Consider the following 20,902-nt stretch of genomic DNA (forward strand, 5'->3'; position numbering starts at 1 on the left):
ACCTGCTATACAATGCTATAAAATGCCTGCTTTAAGGCACTATGTAGTGAGGGTGGAGCCACAATGATTCAATTGTTTAGCCACAACACATTCCCATTGGCCATGCAACCTACACGCCTCTTACACATGTCCAGGTGCCCAGCAACAGATGCATTGCACCAGGGCCTCTGAGGACTAAGAGGCCCACTGTTGTCCTTGTCACCGACTGCTTTTGCCTGTCACCCTCTGCTCTTCTCTGCATCTCTCTGTCACCCGCTGCCATGTTGCACTTGAAATGGAGTGGAGGAGGGGGGGGGGGGGGGCAAATTATATGTTTACACCTGGGCCCACCACCCACAAGTTCTGCAACTGCCTTGGAGTATTGTCATAGATTTGTCCCCTGTCATAGATTTGCCTTCAGTTTGCATGGGCTTTTACAAGGGGCCTAATACTGCAGAAACAGGCATATTTACAGGTGTATCATCTTACTTCACGCCGTGCCACCCATGGTATGCTGCCTCCTGCAGCAACAATGTGTGAAGATACATCTGTATAATGGGTACACACAGGCCCACAATGCACAACCTGCACCCAATATGAATTACTTACCTCTCCAAAATCCACGTTGGTGCCCAGTTTAACAGTGATTTGCCCATGAGCCATAAAGATTAGTTTCCTGGAACATGGTGGATGCCATATTTCTGGAGACATGCACATGGACAGAGTCTACAGTGCTACAGAGAAGAGGATGCCTGCACATGGATCCCCCCTCTCTTAATTTGCCCCACTGTAGAAAAATACATGCGATTGAGCATGATGTGTCACATGTGATCAGCAGGGTCGGTGCAGACCCTGTCTGCGCCCCAGGCAATCCCCCCCCTCCGCTCCCCCTCTCCCCTTTGGGGGGTGGGGGGTAAGGACGATACTGTAGCACAGGGGGGGGGGGGTGTGTGGTGGTGTCGGGCACTTGATTCCCGCTGGGGATCAGAATAAAACACTTAGGAGCTTATTCTGATCGGAGCGGCCAAACGTGCGTACGTTCGCCATTACCGCACGCTAGCCGTACGCGGCCGTTAGGGTTAAGTCCACCCACAAATCAGCCGCTTACGTACGGGCAGAAATACCGTAGAAGGGGAGTGGCGTACAAATGAGCGTACGGCAACGTACGCGGACGGCCCAGCCCTTACACTCCGACAACTGGCGTACAACTGAGCGTACGGCGCCGTTTACGGACGTCTTTCGTCCGTCTTCCCAACGACTTCTTGCGGCTATCTGAGCGTACGCCAGCTTGCACGGACGGGTCCCTATTGTTTTCAATGGAAAACTCAGCTTTTGTCACCGCTCGTGAGAGTGAGCGTACGTCCGTGTACGCTGACATACCCTTCATATATATGGACCTGCAAATGTTGCCTTTCAACTATAATTATGAAAATTAATTAATTGATTGAATTAATTAATGTGCAAAATAGTGGCCATGGGCTTAAAACATTGCTGAAACATCCTTTGTAGGTGTTAGATGTGGTTTATGTTATTGTATCCTAAATACAAAACCTATGTTTGTATTAGAGTGAACACGTTGACACATGTCGACTTGTGTAGATTGAGTGTGCTACTGCGTAAAGTCTATGAAAGCACGTAGTGAATGTGTCTAACTGTTTAGCAAATACCTACCTTAGCATATATAAGCAGGTCTTAAAAAGATTCTTACCTTAAATTAAACAAACCTTTAAATGTGGAGAAGTATAGAAACATAAGCTTCCAATGTGTTTGCGTGCTGTATGTGTGGCTTGCAGGTAGTGAAATCATGGTTTGGACTTAATAGACTGCAGCATTGCTTATTACATTCAGGTGTATGTGTTTGAGTAGTAATCAGCGTTAATTAGCCAACTCAGGCGCACGCTGGCATGCGGTATCTGTAGGGGTGGTTTGAGCTGGCGGTTGGCGGCCGCCTGTTTGGTGTCCGAAATGAACGGTGCCTTAGTCGATCGTGCGGTAGTAGCACCGCTCATTTTTGGTGCACACCCCCGTGTACGCCCATATTTACGCCCATTTTCCCTCATTATTTCGGCCGCTCCCATCAACACGCCCCTATGCCGCCCCATTACCCGTACACTCGCGTACAGGTTTTTTCGCACGTTGAGAGCCCGGCCGTAAGCGTTGTGGAGTGTTCGCGCCGGCGCATTAGCGTATCTGCACATGCGCAGATCATGAAAGACCCCGGGACGTACGCGTACGGCCGGGCCGCTCCAACCAGAATAAGGGCCTTAGCCCCAGATGTATCAAGCCTGACAAAATGATAAAACGGAGAGTGATAAACTGCCAAAGAATCAGCTCCTAACTTCCATGTTACATACTGGGTTCTAAAAATGACAGGTAGGAGCTGATTGGTAGGTGGTAGGAGAGTACCAACCGATTGGTAGGAGAGTACCAACCGATCAACACAACTAGGAAAACTATCCAAGTGACACAGTTAAGGCTTCAAATAGTTTTATATCCCCATTGTTATTCCTTATATCTACATTAATTGTTCCTTTTGTGAAAGTTATATATTAACCCCTTCAGTGGTGTTTTTTAGGGGGAGCACTCTCCATAAAAAAAACCACCACGCTGTCTCCCGGGGCCACGCAGCGCCGCTGAGCACTATGTCAGCCACAGCCCAGCCCCCGCAACACGCCTCTGTTCTGTTAACCTGGTGCGTCAATAGCCAGCGCCGCTGGCTGTAACACAAAAGTGTATGCAGTGTTAACACACTGGGAAGAATTGCACACAAAAGGATTATTCAGTACACACTTCATAGTTGGTTTGTTTCCTGTATACCAACATATGTGATGACCGTATTTTGTCTTTTGCTTCTGCAGCTTCTACTGGATCAGTGACTCAGGTCTCTTCAGTAAGCACAGACTCAGCAGGTTCCTCTTACTCCATCAGTGGAATTCTGGGAATAGCCTCATCTAATGCCGAGAGCAACAAACGCAAAAGAGATGAAGGTAACCATTCATTTCCCTGCATTCTACCATCTATCAGATCTATTTGCGGTCACGGCCCTCCTCCTGCTACTGATGAAAAATGTCCCATACAAAATGGTTGCTTTAAACCACTTGGGAGTGTTTTGGCTGGCGTGCACACCCTAATTATAAACATAATGAGAGGTTTGCCATGCTGAGACTTGCAGTGCCACGCAAAAAAAAAACTACAGGTGCACACGCAAGATACTATACACTGCTAATCAGTTATAATAAACTCTAAAATGTAACTTGAATTGTAACTTGTAATTGAAGTGTTTAGCATAATTTGGGCCAAAAAAATGTGCCCACCTACTGCAACCAGGTGACCTCATCATGTGGCTCCTTAACATGTTTAAGGTTCAAGTCCAGAGCATGGGACTCCCCAGGCCAGCAAAACTCGTCTGTCCTAAAGTATCACACTAGCAAGAAGTAGCATTTAAGTGTTAAAATGAGTTACATTAGTAAGAAGTATGAGCTATGTGTTACGAGTATAACATTCAGTAGGTGAGTGGTAATATTTAAGGTGTTAGAAAGTGTTACATTAGTCAAAAAACACTATTTGGACAGCCAGGCCACAACAACTCAAGGGACTCCAAGTACTTTAAACCATTCCAGGGAAGGATAGAATTGGGCATTTACCCTTTATCAGGGTATTTAATATTACACTGAGTGTAAGAATATATTGTAGTGATTTTTAACATTTTTGGACATGCCTAGAGGCCCACAAGGTGAAGGGGGCCCATTGAGCTCCAGCGTTATGAAATGCCTGAAGCCATGATCTGAATTTCTGGACTCTCAGATCATCGTTTTCCATAAACGCCCATACACTGTTGCATGCTGGGCACTTTCCTGGGAAGTTTACTCTCATTTGAGGGGACCACTTGTGGAGGTTGGTGTCCCCACAGGTACTCTTATGGCTGCCTGTCAGTGTGTAAGCTGTTTGACTCCTTTGGTGCCCATTGTGGTTTGGCTCCATTGGTAGGGTTCTCTAAGCCTCTAGTTATGTCACTGCAGCCAGGTACCCTAGCTTTTGACAAGGTCCAGTTTCCATGATGTAGTGTGGAAGACAATTGTGAGACCAGACATAGGACAGAAAATGTGGTGTAATATGTAGGTTTCCTTCTTAGCCCATTCTCATTACATTGGGGATACTGGGAATTACTCAGTATTTTCCTGACACCTGCTTAAAACCTGTGAGTTGCCATTTCAGCAAGCTTCCCTAAAATGATGATAGTTTGCTTATGAACACTAGGGGCTGCCTATAAACATTTCAGGAGACACGTTTCTTTGATTTTCTATTGATTTAAACACTTGCTATTGCATTACATGAAGAGTCTCTTTAATTATTCTTATATTAACAAGGTAGTGCACTTTGTTGCAGTTCTTGTAATCAGCAGCTTAAGTAAATGGAATGTGCCTAAACATGAAACCAAGTTTGTATATTCTACTTATTCAACATTTAGAGTGAGATCAATCATAGGCATGGGGGGAGCCAGGGGTGCACAGTAACCGTTTACCGTCTGGCAACGGTCAGGACTGCATTACTTGCCTGCCACCAACAGCATCCAGGCCACACACCTAAGATACAGATCATAACTGGGGCAGCTAGGTTCAGACTGGGTGCTGTGGTGGACAGGCAGTGCTGGCCCCTATAAATGTAAATTGACACGGGGACACCACAGTGCGCACACCTGTCCTTGTGCCCGCCCACCGGCTCACACTCCAGCCCTCTCACCTTTTAGAGCCAGCACACCACAGTACTGCGCCCATCAGCAGCTCCTCACCTTATTCACATAGATAGTGACAGGCAGCCAGCCACTTAGCCATGCCGAGCAGGAGCCAGCCTGAGCCTCAGCCAGTGCTACTCCCTGGAGGAAGCAAGATAGATTGCTTCGCTTGGTGAGCAAAAAAATAGTAAAAAAATATTAAAGTAAAATAAATGATTCTTTATTGTGGTGCGGTGGCCATGAGCTGCTGCAGCAGTTACTGTCACCGATACCAATTGTACACCAAAATGCCAGGTCGCACCCGTGTTTTTTGACCTGGGTGCAACTGGCATTTGTCCCCTTTCACATTAGCATCACCTCGGCAAATTGTCCCATGGTGGAGCAGGGTCCTGAGCCGGTGCTTGGAGATGACATCATCATACATCAGTCAGGAACCCCACAACATCATCGACATTCAGTAGGTGGTTATAGACGTGCCCAGTAGGTGGCGATAGATACGACCCGCCAATTGTGCACCCACTAATAAAATCGGCTGCACATGCCTATGAGATCAAGAGTGTGCATTTACTGCAATTACTGTAACTCTGCAGCAGCAGCAGGTGCACCACAGAGCTCCACTGGATGAGCAGCAGTCACACTTGTTTCCTATGTTAGAAGAAAAAAACTACACAACTCTCCCAAACAGACCTATCACAGGATTTTCCCTCAGCCAATAGGTCTGTTTGGGTGAGTCGTGTAGTTTTTTCTAGTCTATGAATGAGAAGTTGTAATTACATCTTGAGAAGGGCAGCAGTCCAGCCAAAAATCTAGATTCTACTTTATCATCGTAATAGACCAGCACCTTATCTAGCGGTTTTGTTTTTATTCCCTATGTGAATCACACAGGTGCTGCTGTACATGCAAGTGCACCTTCAGGGCTTGGAGCCTTGTGTCAAGCAAATCCATTGCCTCTGGAAGTTTCGCCTCTGGTAGTGTGAAAGGGTTTTCTCATGTCAGCAGTGTTTAGTAAGCGCGTTTTCTAATGTGTGCAGCTCTGCAAATGTGTTTGAATACAGTATTTAAATTTTCTTGTATATCTGAATCAATACTAAAATGTGTTCAACTCGATATCATATGTTGTTATGTGCAACAAGAATGTACATACTGTAAATAAAGTCACATGTTTAGACTGACCAAAAATAACACTTAACTGTGTAGAAAATGTGTTTATTGGCCATAACAAATCAAATATTTAATTTTCTAAATTGAATTAGAAAAAAATTTAGAATCTGATTGGTTGGGATGCGGACAAAATCCTGGCAGTTGGTATCTCAGTAGGTGTGGGAGAGATTAGTTCACAGGTGTGGGAGAGATTAGTTCAGGCTGCTGGAGAGGGAGGTTAGGATTAGGCTGCTGGAATGGTGGGTTAGAAGAATTAGGAAGATGTTCAAAACACTTACCTGGATCCATTGGGATTCTTGACACTGGGATTCTACTGTCAAGAACATGTCTGCTAAGATTTTGTACACAATCCATTTGGTTTCTATAGGCAACATCTCCCTTTATAAAATGTGCACTTTATATATATGTCATATAATGTGATGTTATTATAAATCAAGCTAATGTCCCATGAGGAAAGAGAAAATAGTTACAAAATATCAGTTGCTGTACGTAAGAGCTGCATTTGGGATTCAGAGAGCAAAATGCTATAGGGACTGATAATCTCGAGCCACATTTTACTGCTCATTGAATAAAGGTGAGAGAGCACTATAAAATGCATGCTCAAGTATTAAACAGAGCTGAGCAGTGCAGAAATGATATTCCAGAATAATTGAAGACATTTTACGCTCCTTGTAATTTTAGAGTAGATTAGAATTTCACTTTTATATACCAAAAAGATTCAAAAAGTTTTAGCCCATTACCCTTAAATCTCATTATTAGTTAGATAAGGATTGTTGGACAGATAATGACCTAAGAGGGCTGTAAAGTTTAATCGTCCAGGTTGTTTTGTGGTAGTAATGACTCTTAGAATGAGTTTTTTACTCAAACAGTGGTTTCATTATTTCTTAGTTCTAAACACGGGAATGTGAAACTCCTTAACAGCGGCCTAGCATTCTTAAAATTACATCAAATAAAGTTTTAATGTGAACATTTAAGTCCTGAGCAATATTCCTATTCTGTTACTCAGATGAATCATTAGGTTGAACTATTGCTATTGCTTTATAAGTACAATTATGTGTCCGTTTTCCTTGCATTTTGCTTATCATTCTGAGAAAGGCACAAGAGCTATGTGGATTCTCTAAATCTGATTCTCCTCATGTCGACTGTAAAGCTGGCTATGCATGACAAGCTACATATTCTAGTCTTGTTTACTAGACCTCAAGCTCTGTATTCAATTTAACTGCATGTGTGGGTACAGAATGTGTCCTTTTAGCAGTGTAAGACACACTGCTAGATCCCATGGTGCCAGCCATCAGACCACATCAACAATTATCCAACAGTATTTGATTTTCTTGGATTAATTGCATTTGAATCAAATAAATTCTCTGACATAATGATCACATGTGGCCAGCAAAGTTGCACTCTCCAAGCCAGTCTGAAGGTGCGTACACACGGGGCAATATTATCGCTGGCAATATATTGCTCAGCAATCATATTGCTCAGTGTCCCATTTTCATCTGCGACCAGAGATGGTCGCAGATGAAAATGTCACACTGCCGGGAGAAGAGGCAGTGGAAGTTGCTGGTTGGAGGAGCATGCTCCTCCGACCAGCGACCATTCAGGGGCTGAAAACGGGAGCGCGCACCCGGCGATTTATCGCTGGTGCACACTCCAAACACTGACACTATGGTCGCTCAGCGACCATATTCCCAGCGATTTCAGCCCCTATCGCCCCCGTGTGTACACAGCTTGAGAGTTGGGTAGGATTTCAATTAGCCTTGGAAGATTAACACAGGTTTATTGATGCCCTGGTGCTATCCAACTAGCACCGAAGCCAGCAGTTATTTGGAGTATTTTTCACCTTCTTTAGTGTCCCCTCAGCCTCACAGATAACTTGGGGGGATAACAGGTGCCACAACTGAATTATTTCACAAATTTGTGAACTTTCATGGATTCTGTGTGTTAATGCGCATGTTAACACCAACTAACACATTAAGTTAAAAATGTAAACTAGGCTATTGGGAGAAGTTAGGGATCCAATTTAATAGCTGATAAATATCCCATAAGTATGAATTAAGGTTTAATCTCTAAACTTTTCACTTTTAGATGCAAAGATCCAAATATAAATATAGGGCAATTTAGGAAATGTGCCAATTCTGAGATTTTTCTGTATGATATAAAGCAGTGGAAGCCAACTCCAGTCCTCTAGAGCTACCAACAGTTCATGTTTTCCAGCTCACCTCGCAGGTACACAGGTGCACTCATTACTGACTAACACATTTTAAAATATCCACAGGTGGAGCTAATTACTTCACTTATGATTCAGTGAGGAGACATGGAAAACGTTAACTGTTGGTAGCTCTCGAGGACTGGAGTTGGCTATCCTTGATATAAAGTGTGGATTTTTATAAAATAGGAAAGCTAAGCTTAAGCTAATCCACTTAAAATCCTGTGGCAAAATCGCAGAAAATTCATCACTTTTGCCATATAGCACCCTATTACATTTGGCAAAAAAACTTTGGGAGAAGTCCCAGCAACATTTAATATGCTTGTTTAAGTATCCTACAATTAAAAGATAAATAAATTAAATTAGTTTGTCTTTCTCAGTTGTAATGAGAGAAATTAAAATAACTTTTGTTGTAATAGTGTGAAGTTATTTGGTGTATATAAAATAAAAATGAACATAATAAATATATACTTATTCAATTGTTAATTACATCTCTTTAACCCCTTCCTGACACAGCCAGTTTTTGCCTTCCTGACAGAGCCCTTTTTTTCAAATCTGACATGTATCACTTAAGTGGGGATAACTTTTTTTTGCTTTTACTTATCCCAGTGATTTTGAGATTGTTTTCGCGTGACACATTGTACTTCAAATTAGTGGTAAATTTGGGTCGATACAGTCTGTGTTTTTTTGTGAAAAATACCAAAATGTCGTAAAAAAATGGAAAATTTAGCAATTTGCAAAATGTTAAATTTTCTGCTTGTGAGACAAATAATCATACCACTCAAAATAGTTAATAACTAACATAGACCATATGTCTACTTTATGTTTCCATCATTATTTCAACTTCCTTTTAATTTTTTTGGACACTAGGAGGCTTACAATATGAATAGCAAATTCTCAAATTTTCAAGAAAATTTCAAACACTGATTTTTTTAGGGACCAGTTCAGTTCTGATGTGACTTTGAGGGACTTGTATGTGAGACACCCCCATAAATGATGCCATTTCAAAAACTGCACCCCTCACAGTATTCAAAACAGCATTTTGGAAGTTTGTTAACCCTTTAGGTGTTTCACAGGAATTAAAACAAAGTGTAGGTGAAATTTCAAAATTTCATTTTTTTTGCAGATTTGCAATTTTAATACATTTTTCTAAGGAACACAGTAGATTTTACTAGAGAAATGTGACTAAAAATTGATTCCCCCAATTCTTTTGTTTTCATAAATATCCTATATGTGGTCCTAGTGTGCACGTTGACCAAACCACAGGCTTCATAATAGAAGGAGCACCTACTTGATTTTGGAGCCTCCTTTTTATGAGATTATTTTTTAGGCACCATGTAGGTTTCTAGGCACCATAAGATGCTAAAATTTAGGAACCTCCCCCACAAGTGACCCCATTTTGCAAACTACACCCCTCAGGGAATTCATCTAGGGGTATAGTGTACATTTCAAACCCCCAGGGGTTTCACCAATTGTGGTACAACTGGGCAGTGAAAATGAAAAATTAAATTTTTTACACAAAAATGCAGTTCTGGCTCAAAATTTTTAATTTTGACAAGGAATGAAGGAGACAAAGCACCCCAAAATCTGTGCCCCAATTTCTCCCGAGTACGGCAATGCCTCACATGTGACCAAAAAATACCATTTGGGTGCATGGCAGGACTCAGAAGGGAAGGAGTGATTTTTGGATTTTGCAGCTCAGATTCTGGTGGAATGTTGGTGGGTGCTATGTCGCATTAGCAAGACCCCCCAAGCACCAATACAGTGGAACCCCCCCACAAGTGACCCCATTTTGCAAACTACACCCCTCAGGGAATTCATCTAGGGGTATAGTGTACATTTCAAACCCCCAGGGGTTTCACCAATTTTGATACAACTGGGCAGTGAAAATGAAAAATTACATTTTTTTACACAAAAATGCAGTTCTGGCTCAAAATTTTTCATTTTCAGAAGGTATGAAGGAGAAAAAGCACCCCAAAATCTATGCCCCAATTTCTCCCGAGTACGGCAATGCCTCACATGTGACCAAAAAATACCATTTGGGTGCATGGCAGGACTCAGAAGGGAAGGAGTGATTTTTGGATTTTGCAGCTCAGATTCTGGTGGAATGTTGGTGGGTGCTATGTCGCATTAGCAAGACCCCCCAAGCACCAATACAGTGGAACCCCCCCACAAGTGACCCCATTTTGCAAACTACACCCCTCAGGGAATTCATCTAGGGGTATAGTGTACATTTCAAACCCCCAGGGGTTTCACCAATTTTGATACAACTGGGCTGTGCAAATGAAAAATTAAATTTTTTACACAAAAATGCAGTTCTGGCTCAAAATTTTTCATTTTCACAAGGAATGAAGGAGACAAAGCACCCCAAAATCTGTGCCCCAATTTCTCCCGAGTACGGCAATGCCTCACATGTGACCAAAAAATACCATTTGGGTGCATGGCAAGACTCAGAAGGAAAGGAGTGATTTTTGGATTTTGCAGCACAGATTCTGGTGGAATGTTGGTGGGTGCTATGTCGCATTAGCAAGACCCCCAAAGCACCAATACAGTGGAAGCCCCCCACAAGTGACCCCATTTTGCAAACTACACCCCTCAGGGAATTCATCTAGGGGTATAGTGTACATTTTAAATCCCCAGGGGTTTCACCAATTTTGATACAACTGGGCAGTGAAAATGAAAAATTACATTTTTTTACACAAAAATGCAGTTCTGGCTCAAAATTTTTCATTTTCAGAAGGTATGAAGGAGAAAAAGCACCCCAAAATCTGTGCCCCAATTTCTCCCGAGTACGGTAATGCCTCATGTGTGACCAAAAAGTGGCAGGACTCAGAAGGGAAGGAGTGATATTTGGATTTTGCAGCACAGATTCTGGTGGAATGTTGGTGGGTGCTATGTCGCATTAGCAAGACCCCCAAAGCACCAATACAGTGGAACCCCCCCACAAGTGACCCCATTTTGCAAACTACACCCCTCAGGGAATTCATCTAGGGGTATAGTGTACATTTCAAACCCCCAGGGGTTTCACCAATTTTGATACAACTGGGCAGTGAAAATGAAAAATTAAATTTTTTTACACAAAAATGCAGTTCTGGCTCAAAATTTTTCATTTTCAGAAGGTATGAAGGAGAAAAAGCACCCCAAAATCTGTGCCCCAATTTCTCCAGAGTACGGCAATGCCTCATGTGTGACCAAAAAGTGGCAGGACTCAGAAGGGAAGGAGTGATATTTGGATTTTGCAGCACAGATTCTGGTGGAATGTTGGTGGGTGCTATGTTGCATTAGCAAGACCTCCAAAGCACCAATACAGTGGAACCCCCCCACAAGTGACCCCATTTTGCAAACTACACCCCTCAGGGAATTCATCTAGGGGTATAGTGTACATTTCAAACCCCCAGGGGTTTCACCAATTTTGATACAACTGGGCAGTGAAAATGAAAAATTACATTTTTTTACACAAAAATGCAGTTCTGGCTCAAAATTTTTCATTTTCAGAAGGTATGAAGGAGAAAAAGCACACCAAAATCTGTGCCCCAATTTCTCCCGAGTATGGCAATGCCTCATATGTGACCAAAAAATACCAGTTGGGTGCATGGCAGGACTCAGAAGGGAAGGAGTGATTTTTGGATTTTGCAGCTCAGATTCTGGTGGAATGAATGGTGGGTGCTATGTGGCATTAGCAAGACCCCCGAAGCACGGTGAAATGATGAACCTAATAATCCATAGATGTGTGGTATATTTTAAAACACTCCTTTATACATAGGCCGGGTTTGTCGGGGCAAGTTTCACAGTGGAAAATAGTTTCCTTTCTTATTCCCTTTTTATAGCAAACTTTGCACCTTTTTTGTGTCCTGCCCTTTCTTGCAGTGGAGGGGATTTCGTTAGGAAAATGCTGCCCTGGTACAATACGGGGGCCAGTACTAGAAGTACTGGGGCCCTCTGCCTGCTGGTTCCCAAATATTAGGCCCTTTATGACTTCCTCTTGAAAGTGCATAAATGTCCCCCTCTGGCTGGTAGAACGCAATAGCACGTAAGCGTTATACAGTGCCATCTGGATGATATACACGGCCAGCTTCTTGTACCAGATTTTTGTTTTCCGCAGGGCACTGTACGGCTTCAGTACCTGATCTGAAAGATCCACTCCGCCCATGTACCTATTGTAATCTAGGATACAATTAGGTTTTGAGGTATGGGTACTGGTACCTCGTACAGGGATGGAGGTGGTACTGTCTCCATGAATTGTTGTCAGTATAAGGACATCCCTCTTGTCCTTATATTTGACCAACAACATATTTTCGGTGCATATTCCCCTGCTTTCACCCCTTCTCATTACTTGGGCAATGTGCGTTTTTGGGAGGCCTCTTTGGTTCTTACGCACAGTACCGCAAGCTGCTGTACCTCTTGAACCAAGGGCCTTAAACAGGGGGATGCTAGTGTAAAAGTTATCCACATAGAGGTGATAACCTTTATCCAGGAAGGGGTGCACTAAATCCCAGACAATTTTTCCACTAACACCTACGAGGGAGGGGGGGCATTCTGGCGGTTCAATTCTTGAATCCTTCCCTTCATATACCCTAAACCTGTGGGTGTACCCTGAGGTGCTTTCACACAGCTTATACATTTTTATGCCATACCTTGCCCTCTTACTGGGAAGGTACTGGCGGAATTTAACCCTTCCTTTAAAATGTATAAGGGACTCGTCAATACAAATAAATTTTTCAGGGATGTACATCTCTGCAAATTTGGCACTGAAATGATCAATGACCGGCCTGACTTTGAATAGCCGGTCAAAGGTGGGATCATCTCTGGGTGGGCACAGTGTATTATCGGTGTAATGTAAAAATTTAAGGATTATCTCAAAACGAGCCCGAGTCATGGCAATACGGTAAAATGGGGTGCTGTACAGAACATCTGTACTCCAATATTGCCTAATTTCTGGCTTTTTTACTATGCCCATATGTAACACCAGACCCCAAAACGTCATCATCTCTACTGCATCTACAGGGGTCCACCTAGCAAATGATGACGTGGGGTTTTGAGCAATAAACTGCTGGGCATATAAATTACTTTGGTCCACCATTAAATTTATGAAATCATCAGAGAAAAATAATTTGAAAAAGTCAATTTCTCTGAGACCTGCTGAATCAAATTGGATTCCTGGGATGGCCAAAAACTCAGGAACCTGGGGCTCAAAATTGTCTGGTGGTGGGGTCCATACGGGATCAATCATTTGGGGGGAGGTCTCAGCTGCTCTACGGGGGCGTCTTTGAGGGGGTCCCTCATCAGCAGAGGAGGAAGAGGAGCTTAAGGCGAATCCTTCAAATTCCCCGCTTGCATCACTGGCTGTGTCAGAGTCAGAGTCAGAGGCAAGCATGGCATATGCCTCCTCCGCTGAATACATTCTTCTGGATGACTGGGATGACATTTGGGATGACATTTGGGATGACATTTGGGATGCCATTTTTATTTTTGTGTTTCTGTAAGTGTAATGTTTCAACACGTGTATAGTGTAGGGGGGGTACAAACTTTATTTCAACACGGGGGGTATGTAGTGTGTAGTGTGTATGTAGTGCAGAAAAAAAAATACTTTATACAGGAATTTGATCCCAATAAAAAAAAAAAAAAATTGAAGGGGTTAAAAAAAAAAAAAAGGTCCTGCGCCAAAAATTGAGCACAGATGTTGGTCAGTAACGTCCGTCACTGAACAGCGCTCAAAGGCAACAGGACACCCACAAAAACAACGTGGGTGTAAAAACAAAAAAAAAACAATTTAAAAAAAACTGCAGAAAAAAAATATCAACCTGTGCCAAAAATGCTGTTCAGTGATTGTACGTCACTGATCAGCGGCCACAGGACACCCACAAAAGCAACGTGGGTGTAAAAACAATTTAAAAAAAATGTCCACAGCACTCTCCAAAAAAAAAAAAAATTTAAAAAAACTGCAGAAAAAAAAATTATATCAACCCTGTGCCAAAAATGCTGTTCAGTGATTGTACGTCACTGATCAGCGCTCAGCGGCCACAGGACACCCACACGAGCAACGTGGGTGTAAAAACAAAACCCCACTGCACTCTCCAAAAAAAAAAAAAAACTGCAGATCAGTGATGCAGTGATGCACCACTGATTAGCAGTGAGGGGCAGCAGACACACAACCTGACAGGGTATATATATATATAAAAAAAAAACCCTGGACCCCCAAAAAGTTGCTGATTAATTAATTAAAACTGACCAGCACAAAAGGGGGGCAGCAGGGGGGGCAGCAGTCAGTTGCACACGCAGCACAACCTTTGGTGCAACTGACAGGTATATATATAAAAAAAAAACCCTGGACCCCCAAAAAGTTGCTGATCAGTTAATTAATCAGCACAATCAGCACAAAAGGGGGGGCAGCAGGGGGGGCAGCAGTCAGTTGCACAGGCAGCACAACCTTTGCTGCAACTGACAGGTATATATATATATAAAAAAACCTCTGCACCCCCAAAAAGTTGCTGATCACCTCAGATATAGTGATCAGCACAAAAGGGGGTGCAGCAGACACAAAATATAGCACTCTCTATCACTCTCTATCACTCTCTATCACTCTCTATCACTATCTGTCCCTATCTCTCACGATCTGTGACTCTATGACACTGCTGCAGCAGCACACACAGAAGTCACAAGATCCAGGAAGTATCCAGCTGCTGGCATCACGCTACCAGCGGTGATCAGCGGTGATCAGGTAAGTTTCAGGCAAGGATCAGGTATGTATCACGACAGATTGGCACGGTGACCGCTCTGCACGCAATTCCAGACCGGAATGGCGTCTGCAGTGCAGTCACCGTTAGTTTAAATCACGCGCCTTGGCTGTGATTGGTCCGTGGGTCCCACGGACCAATCACAGCCTTGGGGGCAGGTGGGGTGAGGTGTCGTCGTCACCGATGACCCCCTCATGCCCCCTGACGCCCGGCGGTGATTGACACCTGTATTACCGAGCGTCTGATTCGCCGGTAACACAGGAAAACGCTGTGAATGGCTGTTCACACTGAACAGCCAATCACAGCGATCGCCGACGGGGGGGCGGCATCGCAGCCCCCCCTGGGCATGCAGGGACATGTCTGCTGTCAGGGACAGCAGACATCGTCCCTCTGTCCCCGCGTCTATAGACGCGGGGACAGTTTAAAGTCATGACGTATATATACGTCATGTGTCGGGAAGTACATCCCGGCCATGACGTATATATACGTCAAATGTCGGGAAGGGGTTAAGTGATATTGGGTCAGATGCAATAAGCTTCAAAAGTGATAAAATGGAGAGTGATAAACAACCAGCCAATCAGCTCCTACCTGCCATGCTGATTGGCTGGTTGTTTGTCACTCTCCAATTTATCACTTTTGAAGCTTAGTGCATCTGGCCCATTTTCTTTATACATTCGGCTGTCATGTTTACATACATTAAAGGATAGGTGCATTTTCTTAGAGCAATGGTTAATGTAATGCGCTAGTTTTATAATATATAGGGGGTGCGAGTTGCCGTTCGGGCACCCGAATTAACCCTAACTTGCACCCTTCGCTGGGCTGAATTCACTGAAAAGTGCTCGCACCCCAATGGAGGTACGAGCACTTTTCAGCGAATTCGGCCTGCCGTAAAGTGCGCCCGGTGTCATGATGATTCGCACTCGGTGAATCATCCGCACAAATCGGGGATAATAGGATCGACCCCATAGTCTTCAACTGTAAAGCCCCGTACACATGGGGTGATGGGGGAGCCAGTGCTGAGTGACGCTCTTAAGCATGGATAGCTCAGCACACATCGCTGCACACCCGCGATGCACCTGTGATAAGCTAATAGGCAAAACGCTGTGATCTAAGCAGAATAGAAAGTGCATGCATCGCTATACCCTGTACTGACGGAACAATCCAGGCTTAATTTTTTATCAATCTAGTCAGATCGGTTTGAAAATAGCCCCAAATCTATTATTATAAATTATGATAATAATATTAATTATAACAATAATAATAAAAGTTATACCCCTTTCACACTGCATATTTAAAAAGGTATATTGCCTTTTTTTTTCCATTTTAAAACGTTTAATGCTGCAGTGTGAAGGTGCCAGAGTTGATTTTCCGGTTAAAGTTAACTGGTATTTCAACACGCTTAAAAAGCAGAGTCCTACACGTTTCAAAGCCGTTTTTTTGGCAGTGTGAATGGCTCTATTTCCATGGCTTGAAACGTGTCCCTTGGGGGTTAAACAGGTTGAATGTGTGAATGGTATTAAATGCTTTTTAAAACGGTTTTCATCTGCAACGTGAAAGGTCTTAAGGTTCAGACCCGTTTTAAAGTCCCATTTAAGAATACAGGGTCAATACCCGTTTCTGCAATGTGAAAGCAGTATAATATAGTGATTAGTACTAACTTGCTCTATACTGATATATTCTTTAAATTTAACAATTAATTGTAAAAAGTATATATATGTATATATATATTGGGAAAAGGGGGTGAGAAAATAGCGCTCTATAGTGTAATATGTTTCAAAACCAAATTGGATTTAAATAATATTGTGCGTACCGTGTACAAATAATTATTGTGCTCATCAGATCTTTGTGGGTTTTTACCAGGATACTACCCGGATTGTGCAATTTTCTAGGATCCTCTTGGATGTCTCCCACAGGTTTTTCAAATCCCATGCAGGTTTAGGACCATATGTCCCACAGTGAAAAGAGAGAAAACTCCAATTATAATTAAAAAAGGAGTTTATTTAAAGTGCATCAAAAGTGAAAGTGAACAAAAAATATCTTACATGAATAGGATTGGTGCTGGTGTCAGAAACGGTTAGCCCTCAACGCGTTTCGTCTCTTATGCCATACGCAGATGGCTGGACTTCATCAGGAGAGTAATTACAAAGACTACAAGAATGTTTATTTATAGGGTGGCCACTTAGATCTACACGCCATGTATGGCGTTTCCGGATCACGTAATTAGCGCACTTTTGCGCATGCGCAAGACTCCCGTAGTCTTGCGTTTGTTATTCGTTGTCACGGACGCTTGGTATCACCGTTTCTATGATGTGGTAACCATAGCGCCGTTCGGTATTCTCTTGCGCATGCGCGGGACTTCTATAGTCTCACATTTGTTCTGGTGTTACTACGGACGCTACATTATCACTATGTGAATACGCTTCCATTCTCAGGTAGCGTATCTATAGAATCGCCCTTTCTCTTTCTGTATGGTAGGCATTCCTTTATACTTTATGTGTGCCAGTAACGGCAAAACTTTAATCCGTATTTATATCCATTAAATTAATAATTTGAAAAAGCGCCACACTATAAATAACATTTACAAAGGTTTTATCAATAAAAAATATACACAAAAAATTCACGTAGATGTGCATAGAAAAATACACAATTGAATCCAACAGTATTAAAACAATTTAAAATAATTAAATTATGTGCTTCCTATTAAAATCGCACTAAACCAACCGTATTGTACTTAATTTTTTTTAAAAAGGGGGGAGGGGAAGGGGTTAATGTCATATTTCATGAAGGGTTTATCAGGGTACTGCGAGGGGTTATCAGACCTAAAACCAAGTTAAAGGAATGATGCTATCTCAAATGACTCATTTAACCCATGTGGAACCATGGTGTTAAGAGTAAAAATCCAGAACATTTCTCTTTGTGATAGGCGGTAGCGCAATAACAGTACCCCCCTTTCCATGTATATATATATATATATATATATATATATATATATATATATATATATATAGATATATATATCTATATATATATATATATATATATATATATATATATAGATATATATATATATATCTATATATGTATATGTATGTACACTGAGATTCATATGTAACTTTTAGCAATTTTACAATTTAGAATTATCTTTGTTTTAGATGAATATTTAGAGTATTTTATATTAATATTATTAATAATAATAATATTAATAGTTAGGCTTATATACAGCTGGTGATGACATTCCCAGATCAAATTAACTTTTCTAAAAATAAATATGGTAACTGATATTTTAGAGTCTAGTACCTAGCTTGTGTAAAAATAGCACTTACATCAAGCCATATAAATATAGATGAAAGCAGCATGTTTGTATTTTTGTGAAAGACATATAGAAAAAAAAAAGATTCATTTTTGGCATGATTAATATTTTAGGTTAAGGGTTCCATTTTTCACAAATATAAAAATCCATATTGTATTACAAGGTGAGCATGCATCAGCCATTCCTTCTGGCCACACACTCTCTACATCCCACTCAGAGTGGAAGGGCTTATGAATTCCGCACAGCAACTTGTACACAGTTGATTTATTACCTTTTTGTTCCTTTAACTCATGACATTTCTTAAACAGATGTCACCAGCCCTTAACCCAGTGGGTTGCCTGCTTGGTAACAACAGGGGCAAGCCAAATCAGACAATCTTTATTGGTTTATAGGGTTCAGGGTGTCATTTTTTCTCCTGTTATAATATGGACTCAGAGCAGATGTGTCTTAGTGGGAGATCAGTTGTTTTTACTTTCTGAGAGAGGACACATAATGGAAGATGGAATGGAGGGGAGAATAAAGTCTGCACAGTGGGGTTTTCCTAAAGAGAGAGGTGAAAATAGATTTAGTGCCTGTACAAACACTCTGATGGATTTCTGTCATTGTAATAAATAACCTTTCTCCTAGTTAATGATAAAATATATTGATAAGTTATGATAATAACAGAGAAGATGCGGTTTCTGTAATTATGTGTCATATTTCCAAGCAGTCTGAGAGATCAGGTTTTTTCCATTTTATATCTAAAATGAGGGATAGTATGGCAGGTTGACATTTTTTCATGTTGATATGCATCAGGTTGTCACGAGTTTGTCAACATGGTCGAACTGTTGGCCTAACATCCATACTAGCCCAGTCGTCACTTATCTGTTCCCGCAGCTGCAGCAGCTCCAGAATTTGCAATCAAGTCCCAAAGGTTATATGACTATGCAGTTCGGGGGCAGGTGTCCAACGAGCTGCATTTTGGTAAGTATCCTTTCCATATCCCTGATCCTATAGCCCCCGCAGCCTAATGCTCCCGGTGGCACCTAACTTTATCCATTAACATCCTCAGGATGTCAATATTTCATATGGTGAATAATTTAACATTCTGAGTATGCATGATGCCTGTAGACATGTTGACCTATGTCCACATTGTGTTGTTGACATAATGAATGTCGATAGTCACTGTTAACCATGTGACTGGATCCAAATCTAATAAAATATAAATTCACTATCTTGTACGCTTTTACTATCCTCATCCACAGTGAGAATGTGTTACTATTCACAGGATGACACGAGAAATGGTGTCTGGCATAATGTCAACTTTTTTATGTAAGTAGGATTAAAAATGTACTGGTCTGTAGACCCTAAGGAAAAGGTTAATGCTATTAAAGTAAACTGAAAGACTTAGAGACAGTGAGTGGTGTACAGGAAACGCTTACTTTGCTAATCAATCCCTTTAAGCACTGGACATTGAATTGGGTTTTAATGACTTGTTTAGAATTTGTCAACAACATAAACAAGAAAGTGTATTAAAGCTTTATTCAGATTCTTATCTATAACAAATATGTCAACCTTAATAGGCTCTTGTTATATACACAATGTACATTGCAATTTTGGGGCACAATTATTCGTGCTAAAAGAATGCAGTCACATACGGTAATCTATCACTAATTAATGTCATGTTTTATACATATATATATATATATATATATTTTATATATATATATATATATATATATATATATATATATATATATATATATATATATATATATATATATAGTAGTGGATATGGCCCGGCACTCCCTGATTTTTTCACAGCTGTTCGGATACCTTCCTTCAAGAACATCAGGTATATGGAAGCTGAAAAGCAGCACTCGTAGTCTTTATGTCAAAAAAGGCTCTGAGTGACATCTAATAGGAATGATTTTTTTTTTGTCCATATTCTCACTTGTTCCGCAAATTGCACATTTTATAGGATGTGAATTGTGGGGAAACAAATCGTGAATTTGCACATTCTGACCTTGCGATTTTTAGTCACAGAATTCGCATCCAGATGATTTCCCATTATAAAGTATACAAATTTAATGGGATGCGATTTTTGGTAAATGTTACTAAAAATCGCCAAACAAATACACCAGGTTCTGACAGGCGAATTGACAGAACCATGCACATGTGCATGGTTTGGTGTTAAAATATGTGTAAAACTTAAAAAGAAAATAAAACCAGCGTGGGGTCCCACATCCTGAGCATAACCAACCCCGTGCTCATTGAGCTGGACCTGGTTCCAAAAATACAGGGGACAAAAAGTGTAGGGGTCCCCCGTATTTCTGAAACCAGCCCTGGACTCTTGGACAGGTCCTGGTTCCAAAATACAGGAGACAAAAAAAAATAGGGGTCCCCTGTATTTTAGAACCAGCACCAGGCTCCAACAGCCCGTGGCGTAATGCCGCAGCCAGGGGACCTTATGTAAAAAGTGTCATGCTCACCATGGCGGGTCAGCTCTGGATGGGGTACCTGGGGGAGTGAGGACCCCCCAATAAAGGGCCCCCCAGGCTTCACCCATCCAGGGCTGAAGCCCGGGGCTGTCCCCAGTGTCAAAAACCACTGCTTTTCACAGGTGAATAACAAGTCCCAGCAGGCCTCCCCTGCATGCTGGGACTTGGTGAACAACAAGTCCCAACATGCGGGGCTAATGGGGCCCCTTTGACTTGTAGTTCACCTGTAAAAAGAATGTTTAAATAAAAACACACACACAGAAAAGTTAAACTTTAACAGACACACACTTATTTTACACC

At 41.8% G+C, this 20,902-nt stretch overlaps 1 protein-coding gene across 8 annotated transcripts in view; it reads left to right on the top strand.

The window, feature by feature from the left end:
- PAX5 (paired box 5) overlaps window positions 1–20,902 on the top strand; it is a 254,571-nt gene that overhangs the window by 83,166 nt on the left and 150,503 nt on the right. For all 8 annotated transcript variants that reach the window (XM_083179807.1, XM_083179794.1, XM_083179784.1 and 5 more), the window contains exon 5: window positions 2,838–2,966. In XM_083179807.1, the coding sequence (XP_083035933.1) occupies window positions 2,838–2,966 (129 nt within the window). The remainder of the gene's footprint in view (window positions 1–2,837; window positions 2,967–20,902) is intronic.

This window comes from Crinia signifera, chromosome 1 (genome assembly GCF_055691185.1).
Source record: "Crinia signifera chromosome 1, ASM5569118v1, whole genome shotgun sequence".
Taxonomy (NCBI): Eukaryota; Metazoa; Chordata; class Amphibia; order Anura; family Myobatrachidae; genus Crinia; species Crinia signifera.